The 13,361-nt window shown below is 38.2% G+C and overlaps 1 protein-coding gene across 2 annotated transcripts; it reads right to left on the reverse strand.

Annotated features, from left to right (window-relative positions):
* Positions 1-339: 339 nt before the first annotated feature.
* slc67a1 (solute carrier family 67 member 1) lies at positions 340-13,361 on the reverse strand. 2 transcript variants are annotated; one of them, XM_085276204.1, is made up of 11 exons: positions 13,217-13,361; positions 12,900-13,077; positions 9,457-9,554; positions 9,195-9,340; positions 8,911-9,043; positions 8,573-8,685; positions 7,710-7,820; positions 6,125-6,225; positions 5,370-5,471; positions 3,980-4,100; positions 340-3,721 (listed from the first exon to the last, which is right to left on the reverse strand). In XM_085276204.1, exons 2-11 carry the CDS (start codon positions 13,053-13,055, stop codon positions 3,534-3,536), a joined length of 1,269 nt encoding a protein of 422 aa, XP_085132330.1. In that variant the 5' UTR covers positions 13,056-13,077; positions 13,217-13,361; the 3' UTR covers positions 340-3,533. The 2 variants fall into 2 exon arrangements, with proteins under 2 accessions (XP_085132330.1, XP_085132337.1); XM_085276211.1 differs by having other exon boundaries at positions 13,155-13,347.

Raw genomic sequence — 13,361 nt, forward strand, 5'->3', positions numbered from 1 at the left:
TGGAAGACATTTGATGGCTTGGACTCCAGCGAGTAATGAGTGAGGGCAGGTGTGGGATCAGCCTGAAAAGATAGAATTCACACTGAGGCAGCTGATCACATTAAAGGTGAGGTTCACCTGAGCAGGGTGCCAACTAAAACTTAATAAACACATCCTTCCTATCTTCTCGCTTTGGCTTTTGGGGGTTTTACTTTAATCATCATTTAAAAGGTGTTTTCTAAACACCCTTGTAAGTAAATGCAGTTTTAATCTAGATTTTTTATTTTTTTATACTTTTATGCTTAGCTTCAAAACGTCTCTTAAAATATAATTTATAAAAATTCTGGAATTTTCCTGCTATTTCTTTTTTTTTTTTTTGGGGGGGGGGGAACGAAAATAAATCACCTCACTGACATCTGCCAACTTTTTTGTTTGACTGTTTGTTTTCAATCCAGGATTGCCGATCATATTATTTTAAAAACAACAACGACAACGACAATATTCAAAATGAGCTTATTTTGTAGAAACAATGAAAACACCTGCTCCAGATTTTATGACATCACTCCAACATGCAGCAGCTTGACAGCCAGAGGAAGCAGACTACTGTCCACACTGTGATGAAGGTTTTATTTATCCCTCTCAGAGTATGGAAATTTTTTATGTGAGCTATTTTTTTGATACAAATACTTTTTTTTTAAATTCACTTTTTATTTAACTCCAGACTTATTCACTCATCCAAATCATTCCAGACTGATCTGAGCTGCACAGAATAGCCAACTCTGGCAAAGGCAGTCCTCACAAATGTCACTCAATCCACAGATGCACGTATTCGGTTTTCTTTGCTCTTTCTTCATGAAATGTTGAATAAAAGAAATGTATTTGGAACATGTCTGCAACACTATGCAAAAATTATTTTTGCATGCCCTTTACATGAATGTTTGATTAAAGTTAATGATTTTAATAATAAAAGATAGACAATACCATTATGAAAACACCAATTCAGAAACTTCCTGATTAAATTTGATTAAAATTTTTTTACAAATCCCCATTGAAGTATATTTCTTCTCCATAATATGCATATTTCCTCTACCATCACGCAGCTTATATAAACAACATGAAGGAAGAGAAAAAAATCTCTTCCTTCATGTAGTTATTATGAACTGTGTGAAGGACGAAGCCTGGACTGATTTTGATTTTAAGATGATATTTCAACATTTTTTTTTTTTTACCAGATTTCTGATTTCGTTTTAAAGTTCAGGCCAAAGTAGATTTGTTCTTCGTGTTTCTTTAAGCATGGACAAAGAATTCACTTTAATTCAGTATATTAATATAACGCCACACTAACAGCTGTCTCAAGGTTCTTTATATTGCAGAGTAAAGATCTTACATTGTTAGACAGAAACCCTCCAAATCAGAGCAAGCCCTTGGCAGCAGTGGGACAGAAAAACTCCCTTTCAACAGGAAGAAACCTCCAGCAAAACCACGCTCAAGGAGGGTGTGATGGGTTGGAAGGATTTGGTTTTTCCTTTGGAATATCCAGGAACTCATATCGGCCTGTGTCATATTATTGAATTATCCTCAAGAAAGGCTGTTCTGACCTTCTGTTGAGTGTTTTTATCACCAGGTGCAGAGATTTGGCTATGGCCAGTTTTTATTTTTATACATTTGTGGTTTGTTTACTCTCTGAATTAAGTTCTCTCAGCATTTGCTTAAATGATTTCTTAAATTTTCTTTTATCTTAAGTCGAAACGTCAGGACAAGGAAGCCTATAAGAATACATGTAGTAAAAACGACATTTCTACCGGTACGCCGTGTGGAAGACCTCTCTGCTGCTAGCTCAGTGATGCGAGCTCTGAACATTTCTACAATTGCTTCATCTACAGCAGCCTGTCATTGAGCCAAGCTGTTATAGGCATTTCGACTTCTTTTTAAACACCTTCTTGCTAATTTCTTTGATCTTCATTAAGGCAGAGGACAGCTTTCAAGCACTTTCAGCCCCTCCATCAACTGCTTCATCAGACACTCTGTGTGGGTAGTCCATTCCTGCTAGCTCCAGTACTTGATACCATGAACAGGCTGACATATGCTGGAAATTTAATCTTAATCTTTAATCCTAATCTTTATTGTGACTCTGTTTACTATAATTACACCTGAGTCACCTGGTGTATAAACAAGAATCCCTATTCACACTGCGCTGTGTGATCTAGAGAGAGCAAGATACACACACAATCATGTATTTTGTGTTCATCTGGACTGCTTAGTTTGTATAAGGAGAAACTCTACTGGTGACACTGATGTCACTTACACAGCACACAGCTGGATGCTAAAAATGCTAAACCAAAACTGATCTGTGTTTCTAAACTGTATAAGAAATATACAAGAAATAAATAAAGAGTTAATGAATGCTTTAGGCCTGAAATATTCAATAATTTTAAATACAGCAGGTAAAATTAGTTTTGAACACGTCACCAGTTTTCTAAGTAGATGTATTTCTAAATGTGCTATCGAGATGAACTTCTCACCAGATGTCGGTAACATCCCATCCAAACCACACATGCAAAGAAATCAAACCTATATTTAATATTTTCAATACTTTTGAAAAGTATTGAAAATATATTTTTCAAAAGTTAAAGTGAACAAAGGTAAGCAAAATCAGAGGACACTAGTTAAGCTCTGTAAATGTATTTTAGTTACTTAATTACAGTTGGTGGTTACTAGATATTGGGGGCACTTAAGACTTTTTGTGGGTTGCCAAAATACCCAGAAACGCTCCAGCGACTTTATATACATCACATGTTTAACATGAGGTGAAACAGAACAAAAAAGGTTTGGTAACCACTGGTTTAATCTTTAACATGTTGTATTTTATCAGTTCACTTTTTTTCACCACATCATTCTAAACCTAAATATGAACAAGTAAATCAAAGTATTTTACTTACAGTGGTGAGTTGAAGCCTGGCTGGGTGATACTAAGGGTGTACCAGGACAGCACTGGCATCAAAGTCTCTGAACTATTCTGGCAATTATTATTATTAAATTTGCTTTTTTTCCCCCTCACACATTTATTTATATGAAAGTTTACAGCCATTAAAAAGCATGGTTAAGATTGGTCCTTTTCAGTGCAAAGGCAAGTCTACAGTGCATTCCTGACTTTAAATTTATATAGAAAAAACAAAAGCATTTCCAAAAGTTTAATGCAAAACAATAACTTAAGAAAATTAACTTTTATTCTAAATTGTAGTAGCAATGGAGTTGGCCCTGTTTTCAATCATAATCAAACTGATTAAACTCTGATGTTTATGTGAACAACGAGCCAATAAAACCATCAGCCAGTAAAATAGAGGATTTGGTGCCATCTAGTGATCTGACACTGAATCAACAGAAACTTGAACAGCACAAAATCTGGAATAATGGGATATGATCTAATTATGGCAGTTACTAAAAAAAGGGAAATATGTGTGTATATGATGCTTGTTTTTAAAATCAACAGCTGATTTCCATCTCCTCTCCTTTTTTGAGTTTTTGAACAAGTGAGACAAAAAGACTGAGAGGTGTCACTTTCGCTGCTCGGCTGTCTTGTTGAGTCGTCGCTGTAGCAGGTAGACAAACACAGCAATATTCACGAAAAACTGGATTAAACCTATAGAGGAAATGCCGTAGTTCACATACAGGAAGCCCCCTATAGTAGGTCCAACTGTGCGAAGCAGAGATTGAACAGATGCGCACAGTCCCAGCATTGTGCCTGCAAATGAGAACAAGATTAAAACTGGCAATAATTCTTTACACTATTTCACAATAGGTTCACCTGTAGTTTTCTAAACCATTTTATTTGATATTATTACATTTTATCTTGGAATGCTGGAGTGTCTTTGCTTCTTTAAGTTTAAAGCAGCTTTATTCAAATGCAGTCACACATCAAGTGATCTAAAATAAAGCTTTTTAAAAGTAGAGCCTGTCAAACACCATCTGGTTGTAATAAAGTAAAGCGGGATGGTCTCACCTGTGTCAGAGGACGGTACACTCTTGGTGAGCATGCTGTCTGTGATGGCATTAAACACACTGAGAGAAAACATCATCGGGAGGATGTTAAAGCAGAACTGCCACACATTCTGTATATATGCCTGTACAGAGAAATATCAGAAATAAACAGTTTTCAGCAAGGGGTTCAATGGCACATTATATTCATTGCTAGGTAATTATGTTTAATAGGGGTTGCTGTCACAACGAGTCCAAAGAAATGCCTGCAGCAGAACTCTAATGGGCTGTGCTATTGATTAAGTTTTTGCTCTGGATTTCTATGAGGATTTTTTTTTTTACCCATATTGTTCATATTGTTTCCTGCCCTCCTTTTAACTGTTTCTTTTTATTCTGTCTTATACTATTGCTCTGACCAACTTTGAAGGACTTTGGTCAACTTTGATGTATTATTATGTGCTATAGAAATAAATTTTGATTTGATTTGATGACACTCCCCAATTCAGCTGTGAATCCAAATATCTGTCTTAAGGGGCTTTGGCAGTGTGGCAAAGGGGTTAACTGATAGTGAGGCCTGTTAGGGGCAGCACCATGTACGAAACATGTAAATGTGGCTGTTAGCATATTGATGTATCAATTCAAAGCTCTGCTATGAATTGATACAGTTTTACGCCCCAGTCACAACTGGTGGTTACCAACCACTTGGCAACCACCAGTTGTTGGAGAAAATTGAGTATTTCTCAACTAGTTGTGAGTGGTTCACAGTCCATTGGAAGTCCCAGCCATGCAGGCCTAAAGCAGTCACCAAGCACTTGATATCCTCTGGTCACCGAACGCTCTCCATTTAATGTTTGCGACGGACATTTTCACCTTTCACTTTTTCAAGTTAATTAGTTGACATTCCTTCCATGCAAACTATGAGTGGCCGCAGTACTCTAGCAGCAACCAAACCAATCACAAAGAGGTTTCGGCTGCAGCAACCTGTTTGTGACGGATTTCACCCGGTGCCAACCAGCAATCTCAAGCTGTTGAACAAGCTCTTGGGCTCTTATCTGAGCTGCTAAACACCAAGAAACATGAACACATTCATAATAATAAAACAAACAAAAAAATACCCTAACAAATTCACACTTGTACTTTTTTGAATACTTGTTCACCTGTATACAAGCACAATATCACAGAAGTTCAATACCAAGCAATAGTAAAAGTTGTAGTAAGATTTACTATTAAAAAAAAACCTCATGGTAAAAAAAAAAGGGGGGTTAAAACTTTTCATTTTATTTGCATCAAACAATGGAAACATTTTTTTTTTCATCAAGCTAAGACAAGAGTTTTGCTTCTTAAAAAGAAAAGCTATGGAGTACTTGAGTGAATACTTTCTCTCTAAGGGGTGTGTGCTTATGTTTTGTGCATACCTGAGCCAGTCCCACAAAAGAGGACACTCCAATGGATAGAAGCAGCAATGAATTGTCAGAGTATCTTGCCGTAAGCCGACCGATCACTCCTCCTTGAATAACCTGAACAAACATCTGGGTTTTACTCATTTCATCTTGCAGTCTGGTATAAGCTTAAGCTCAACCCCCCAACATATCACATACAGTCCATTTGAAAAGTTTTCAGATCCTTTAGAGTTTTCTACAAAAAAAATAAAAAGTGAATCTTTTAGTCAGTGACCACTGGCTTCTTGGTAATCTCTCTGACAAAGACCAGACTACTTAGCTTAGCTATATTGGAATATCTTGGACGACTGTTGGTGGTTCCAAAAGTTCCCCATCTGACAATAAGAGGCTATCACAGGTTGGGTTTTTTTAGTCTGACAACTGCAAGACCTTAAACAGATCTGTAAGTAACTTTCCTAATTCATGAATTCAACTAATCACAGGTCTAATGAAGTTATTGAAGCATATTGGGGACTGTTGTTTCATGTAGGAACCATCAGAGATCAACCAAGTGCGAGCAAGGATACGTCTGCAAACACTGTGTTTTATTCTTTCAGTTGTTAAAGAAAAAAGAAAAACAAACAAAATACTCCAAAAACCTGTTCCTTAATTTGTCATTTAGTCTAAATTCAACAAGTGAATCATAAGTGAATTTTGGTCTGTAATATAACAAAACGTAGAAAACTTGAAAAGGCTAAAATGCACCAATTCATTTTGGATTTTGGTCTTACCATTTGGACGATGCCAAAATAGGCCATCAGGTAGCCATTCTGCTCAGGTTGCAGCTTAAAGAACTCCAGTGCAATGATAGAAAACATCACTTGAAAAATGCCTTCGAGCACAAAACAATTTTGTTAGATTTACATATGATTTATGATGACACCATCAAAGTTGGCTTTGTGTCTCTTTGTGGCAATTTAATTTTCTGTTTGCAAAATGTTTTCAGGGCTGCTTAAATGGCCTGTAAATGGCCTGTATTTATATAGCGCTTTTACTAGTCCCTAAGGACCCCAAAGCGCTTTACATATCCAGTCATCCACCCATTCACGCACACATTCACACACTGGTGATGGCAAGCTACATTGTAGCCACAGCCACCCTGGGGCACACTGACAGAGGCGAGGCTGCCGGACACTGGCGCCACCGGGCCCTCTGACCACCACCAGTAGGCAACGGGTGAAGTGTCTTGCCCAAGGACACAACGACCGAGACTGTCCGAGCCGGGGCTCGAACCGGCAACCTTCCGATTACAAGGCGAACTCCCAACTCTTGAGCCACGATCGCTTAACTTCAGTGCTGGCCTAATATGCTGATTTACAATGTTACAGTTGTATTCAAAGGAGCTTGCAAAGAAAAGCGTCTGGACTTGTTTAAGTTGCTTGAAGACGTTTCACCTTTCATCCGAGAAGCTACACCTTGGCTCAAGATACGCCTTGGCTCAGGCGATTAGAGGATCATCAGGGGGTCCTTTTGTCCCTCTGTGGGGGGATACTCCCACTAGGTTTAAATCTGGGACTCCCCACCATTTGACGCTTCTCGGATGAGAGGTGAAACGTCTTCAAGCAACTTAAAGAAGTCCAGACGCTTTTCTTTGCAAGCTCCTTAGATTACGATGACCTGGATGACTGAGAACCTTCACAGACATGTTACAGTTGTATTTATCTTGAAGTTATTCTTGGTGCCATTTGTCTAAAGCCTGCTCCTGTAAGGCCAACTTCCCTTTACACAAACTTGCTTCCAATTGGCTGCTCCTTGCAATTCCAGAAGGTCCAGTTGGGGCTTCTGTGTACTCTGCCTTGTTCTCAAATTATCGTGTTCACAAGGTTTTCACAAAACTTCAGGATTCAAACTCATCAGAACCTTTTAGTAGAAACACCTATGGTATCAATTTGAAACTCCTATGTTGCCTTTTTCTCGAGTTATCGCATTCACAAATCTGGGGGTCCATGCTGCCCACCTGCCTGCCCAGCAGGGTGATGACGAACCCCCATCGAGCCTTTTATAGCTGAGCCATCACAAGAGTATGAAGCCTGAACATTTGGCTCACAGATGTTTGACCAGAATTATTTAAAATTTTGTCCTGGTTTAACATGAGCATCCACAAATTTAGCTACATATTCATACCCATTTTAATACACATAAATGTAAATGAGCCCAATCAGAACATATCACCATAGGTAACCTCCAAAAACAAAATGGCAAAAAAGAAAAACATTTAAAGAGTGTGTAACTTAAACACAGTGATATTAGGAAGAGACACAACATTTGTATATTGCAAAGGCTTAAACCAAAACATCTTCACACTTCAAGTCTCACCTGATGGCAAACCTGCAACTATCTTGATAATGAAAGTCTGCATCACTGTTGGAAACTTCATCAGCCTCGTAATCTCACTCAGATTGAATACTGACTTTCTTCTGTTGTCATCTGAAGTAAAATCAAAGTGCAAGAGGTACAATTACCATCTCATTATGTGTTATGTGTTTCTACCAATAAGTCAAGGTAGGATAACATGTATGTAGAGAAGTCCCAGGGAAATTTCAGTGCTGCTCTCGGATGAAAGGTGAAATGTCTTCTAGCAACTTAAAGAAGTCCAGACAGTTTTCTTTGCAAACTCCTTTGACTACGATGACCTGGATGACTGAGAACCTTTACAGACATTCCATACCATGGCTTTGGATTATTTGCAACCAAAAGGTGACTCTCTCCAAACATCTCTAAAAATATAGATGTATTACCTTTTTTCTTTTTAAAATACATCTATATGGAAAAGAATGGCACACTGCAATTTTAAGCACATTTGAGTATGTAATTATGGAAGATGATACAGTAACACAACATCAGAGACTCAGTGGTATTCTGATAATAATCTACCTGGATTATTACATGGAATTTTAAAGACTGGCATCAACGGTTTGCTATGAGATGATCCCAAATGTGAAAGAAAGAAAAAAAAAAGTAAGAGCAGAGTCATGGTTTTTTAAAGAAAAAAATAACAAAAACTATGTTTGAGTGCAGCTGAGAGTGACAAAATCCAGTTGAGTAATTTTTATGTGTGCAATGAAGACAGCTAGATTCAAATTACCAGCTCATCCCTGTTGTTGTGATCATGAAGCCAAGGCCACTTTGTACCTAGACAGCTGAGACCATTAGGTTGAAAAGAAGTAGGTATGTCTTACCTGTAGTGTTGCCTCTGGTTGTTTCAGCTTTTGTATTTTTGGGGATGAACTTTAAAACCAACAGCAAGCTGAAGGCACTCCCTGCAGTACCAAAACATGCAGTAAACTTCTCCCTGAGAAATACAAAGTAAAGGTGCTGTATGGGGGACACTTTTGGTAAACACACACAATGACTGAATTCCATGTTTCATAAAAGCGCAATATTCCAACCTAAGCCAAAATGTCTTCCTAAACCAGAGATGTTTTTTTATTTCCTTTGGCTCTGTCAAAGAGTCAATGGTTGCTCAGGTTGGTTTCACACCAGTGCTGCTGTTAATGATACACACTGTGACACTAACCCATAGAGTTTGCTCAGCTGTCCGCCTAATGTGGAGCCAACTATCATACCGATGCCAAAACACAGACCAAGCTTGGATAAGGCGTCGGCCCGTTTCTCAGGTTTTGTAAGGTCTGTAACAACCATTTGTGATGCTGCAGACACAGGTGGGACAAAGAAGAAAATCAAGTGAAACTTGATTCAGGATAAATAAAATTAACATTTAGAATAAATCTGAATAAATGTAAAAATAGTTCAGCCACATTGTTAGCAAAGGATAAAAAAAACGGTAGGTTTGATGCTCACCAGGGAGGACATGCATAAAGACTGTGGGGATTTTATGGATGAACAACATGGCTGGAGTGTCTGCTGTGGCCAGCAGCAGAAAGAAGACAACAGTTGAAGCACATGCCAGGGACAAAGCTGTCCGTGCCCCAAATAGATCTGCAAACCTGCCAAAAAAAAAAACAAAACAGACCCTACAGTCACATTTTTCTACACTGTGTTCCGACTGTTGGCAAACAGTAAAGAGCAATGTCCAAGCAAAAAATAGCGAACAGAAACTCACCTTCCAAACATTGGGCCCCCGAGCAGCTGAATAACTCCAACTGTAGTTTGCAAATAACCAAACCACAACGTGTCGAAGCCGAGCTTCTTTGCCAAATACTATAGAGAGCAACATAAGTAAGTGACCGTTAATTTTTTGTGACAAGTGGTCACAAAACCGAGTAAAATAAATAAGGAAATTAAACACCATAAAAACAATACAAAAACAATTTAAGATCAAAACGAAAATAAAAATCATTAAAAGTATCAAAGAAAAGCCTGATTAAACTAAAAAAAGATTCTTAACTGGTTTTAGAAAGAGTCCACAGAGTCAGCTAAAGTTAATTGTTGCGAGAGACTGCTCTAAATCTCTGCCCTTTTGTATGTGGAATGACCATTAGATTCTGAGCCTGTCATCAAAGCCTACAAGCAGAGGTGTGCTTGGTAGAAGATAAGGCAAACAGTCCGGAGCCTGGCCATTAAGTGCTCTGTATGTGAAAACAAATTGTAGAATCTACTGAGAGCCAGTTTAAAGAATATAAAATGGTAGTGATTTGAGCTCGGCTGCTGAATGTGTTAATAGTCTTATTACAGTTCCCTTGCTTTATTGCTTTCGAAAGACATTAATGAGAATTTACCCAAGCCAGAAAACAAGGCATTACAGTAATCTAAGTGCAATGATGCAAATGCATGACTAATTTTCTCCAGATCCACCAAAGAGACCATATGTTGCAATTCAGAAATGTTACATAAATTAGAAAAAAAAAACAGGAAAAAGACTCTCCTGGTAAGATAGACTTTACTGCCAAAACCCAGAGAAGAATCAAATATTACACCAAGACTTTAAACACTGGATTTAACTGCTGAACAAAATGAACTAAGACCAGTTTAAGACGAGGTCATTGTTACAGAACCAATCACTAAACAGTGGACTATCCAGCTGTTGGACCTTAAAAGACATGTACAACTGAATGTCATTAGCATAGAAGTGATAATGAGTGTCAGAAAATAACTTGTGTCTTGACAGACACAATAAAAGTACATCCTTGTTTATGCCAGTCAAGAGTTCGCATTCAAGGCCTTCCTCTTTTTTTTTTTATTGATTCATAAACTTTAGAAGAACTGTGAACTAATACCCAGCCAACATACCAAGGCCAACATTGGGTAGATGTGGATGAACTGTGGGGGTGTGTGGGCAGGGCAAACCCACAGTCATCCCACCCAAGACCCAAGTGGGTGTGCTCACACAGGAACCACAGCAGTTTTGCCCTTTAGGGCCCCTGTATGGGTTTTCTAAGGGTAAGTTCACTTTCTGTATTGATGTTGTGGGGCAAATTTGCTACTGCTAGAAATGTGCTTAAGTCGGACAGCAGGGCCAAACCCCTAAGATCAGCGGGACCTTCATTTCTTTTCTATAGAACCATGAGCCAAAACACATCGCACTTCTGCAATGATAGTTTGGAAAAAAAATAATTTAAAAAGCAGAGAACTCCAAAAGCACCCAACCTAAACCCTACTGAAGCTGTTTTCACACATTAACTTAAGTTTTTTGAAAAATTTTGTCAGAAGCGTTTGTAGCACACAACATCACTACTGTACATATATCAGTTTGGGCGAGAGGACTGGGAGTGTGCAGGACACAAGACGAACACTTGTTTTCTCATTAGGGTAAATTGGCACAATATGATAGGGAGTATCTAATTTAATCTTGGCATTGTCACATGCACCTTTATCAGATTAAGAGAAAGGTTCAGAACTGCATTTGAGCAAATTGCTTCAGATAGTTTGGGATGAGCATGTCCTTGGAGTGAGGGTAAAGTACCCAAGACATGCTCAGCATATGTAGGAATTATTTCAAGACGGCTCAAGGTAACCTCATGAACACCCACAGCCATTATCACAGAAGTGGCTCCTTTGTCTAAACATTGTGCAAATATTTTTCACTTTGAAACACATTGGCTGGTTTGCTTGCCTAGTTCTGTGTAGGTTATCTCACAATTTAAATGGACTGTTTTGCTGAACAATGCAGAAACACTGTCACTGTGGCACTCACCTGGCCCGAGGTAGAGCTGCTACCAGTTCAAACTAACTTCTTTTTATAGGATATCTTTAGCAGCAGAGTCATGTCATGTAAAATGGAAAGTGGTGACAGAAAAAGAGCTAAATGCCAGGTGAATCAATTTGATTTAAATGGGTTGCATTGTGTTGCAGGTGAACATTGGCCTTATTTGAGGAAGGTGGTGCTGCTGGTGTTAGAGTTGGTGGAGGTATTTGGTGGCAGCAATGAGTGTCCTGCTATGCCTTTTTGTTTTATCATATCTCAGCTTTGAGTTCAAAGTTGGGAAGATTTTACGTCACAGAATGAGAAGTTTTAGAGTCACTTATGTTTACTGCACTATGACTAGACTATGACTAAATGATGTGTTAGCTTATATTTTTAGATTATTATGAAATTTAAATTTCTGCCAGTTTCCTGCTGCTTCTTTTCCAAAATCCTTAATTTACATTTTAAAACATGATTATTTCCATTATGCCACATACATGTAGTTCTATTTAATCTATCACATTTAAAAGCTTATAGTTAAAAGGCGTTTTGATGCTTCCAATCATGTAATTTTGACTCCTGTTTCATGTGTGATAAGTGTGCCAAAAACTACAAATTTGTGCCCCTGGAAAGACAATAAAACATTAACTCATGTACAAGTGGCCTTTCTATGTGGAGCTTGCATGTTCTCCCTGTGTTTTCTTTCTAGCTTCCTTCAACAGTCCAAAGAAATGCATGGGGTTCGGTTAACTGGTGATTCTAAATTTGCCACAGCTGTGAATGTGAGTGACCCAAATTAGAATAACTGGAAGAAAATACATGGGTAGTATTCGATAATGCATTTCTATACTGCAGATTTGTTTTGTGTATCCAAATCTGTTGACTAACTTTATGTTTTCGATCACTGCAGTGGAACTAAATTTTCAATATCTGTTCTTAAGTATGAAATTTAGTAAAGATCCTAAGATTTAGCAATACAATACAACACTTTGCTACGTGTACATACTGGCATAGTTCTCATCCATACAAAGTATAAATACTGCCTATGTTCCTGAACAGCCACATATCTGCTGCTTTAACAAAGTGAATTTCACAAGTCTGGGACTAATAAATGTCATCTTATCCTATCTTATCTTGTCACAGTGATTAAGCACATTTCAAAGCAGGATGCTTCACTGTGTGTCACTGATATTCAGTGATATGAATACCCCTTCTCCAGTGTTTACTATAAGTGTATGTAATAGCTACTGTTAGTGTTTCATATAAGACCAGTGGTCATTCTTGCACTCTTAATTAAAACGAGATTTTCAGCCATAGCATTATCAACGTCAGTAAATCCAGCCTCAATCATAACTGTGCGCACTAAAGGGAATATAGGGACATTTCAGCTTCTTCTTCTTCTTCCCGTGTCATATACTCACAGGGGTTACTGAGAACTGTAAAAACATCCATGTGATATCCAAAGCGGCGATGAGATACACAGCGTAAATTGTTGTCATCCTCTGTGAATCGTCTGCGACATTTGAGGAAACAGAAGCTTTGTCCGTTTCCTCGTTTCTTTCACCTCTTCGACTCATTTTTGTTCCTTGCTGACAACAGCTGTAAAAAAAACCTTAATGTGTACTCTCTTCAACAAAAGTAAACTGGCAGACAAAAACGTCATTTGATCTAGCGACCTCTTGCACAAATTGTTAGCCAACCGGTACTCTGGTTGTACTTTGGAACATAAAGGCGTTACCAAGTTTGACGTTAGTCGGTTATGAAGATAGTTTCCGGTCTTTACACTGTTTGGTCATCGGTACAGGCGGACCTATCGCTGTCTTTATCTACGTATCAGCCAGAGCAGCTGCTAAAAAAAACAGCAATGGGCACGTAAACTTCTA

Source organism: Mchenga conophoros, linkage group LG1 (assembly GCF_057382185.1).
Source record: "Mchenga conophoros isolate Kocher_MC1m ecotype Shallow Benthic linkage group LG1, M_conophoros_male_GT1.1, whole genome shotgun sequence".
Classification (NCBI taxonomy): domain Eukaryota; kingdom Metazoa; phylum Chordata; class Actinopteri; order Cichliformes; family Cichlidae; genus Mchenga; species Mchenga conophoros.

What these genes read in the sequence shown, in the direction of transcription:
- slc67a1 (XM_085276204.1), bottom strand. Translation starts at nt 13,055, where the DNA reads ATGAGTCGAAGAGGTGAAAGAAACGAGGAAACGGACAAAGCTTCTGTT. An exon ending in CTTTATGCATGTCCTCCCTG is followed by an intron (nt 9,044 to 9,194) that starts GTGAGCATCAAA and finishes CTGTGTCTGCAG; the next exon opens with CATCACAAATGGTTGTTACA. An exon ending in AACCAGAGGCAACACTACAG is followed by an intron (nt 7,821 to 8,572) that starts GTAAGACATACC and finishes ATTTTACTTCAG; the next exon opens with ATGACAACAGAAGAAAGTCA.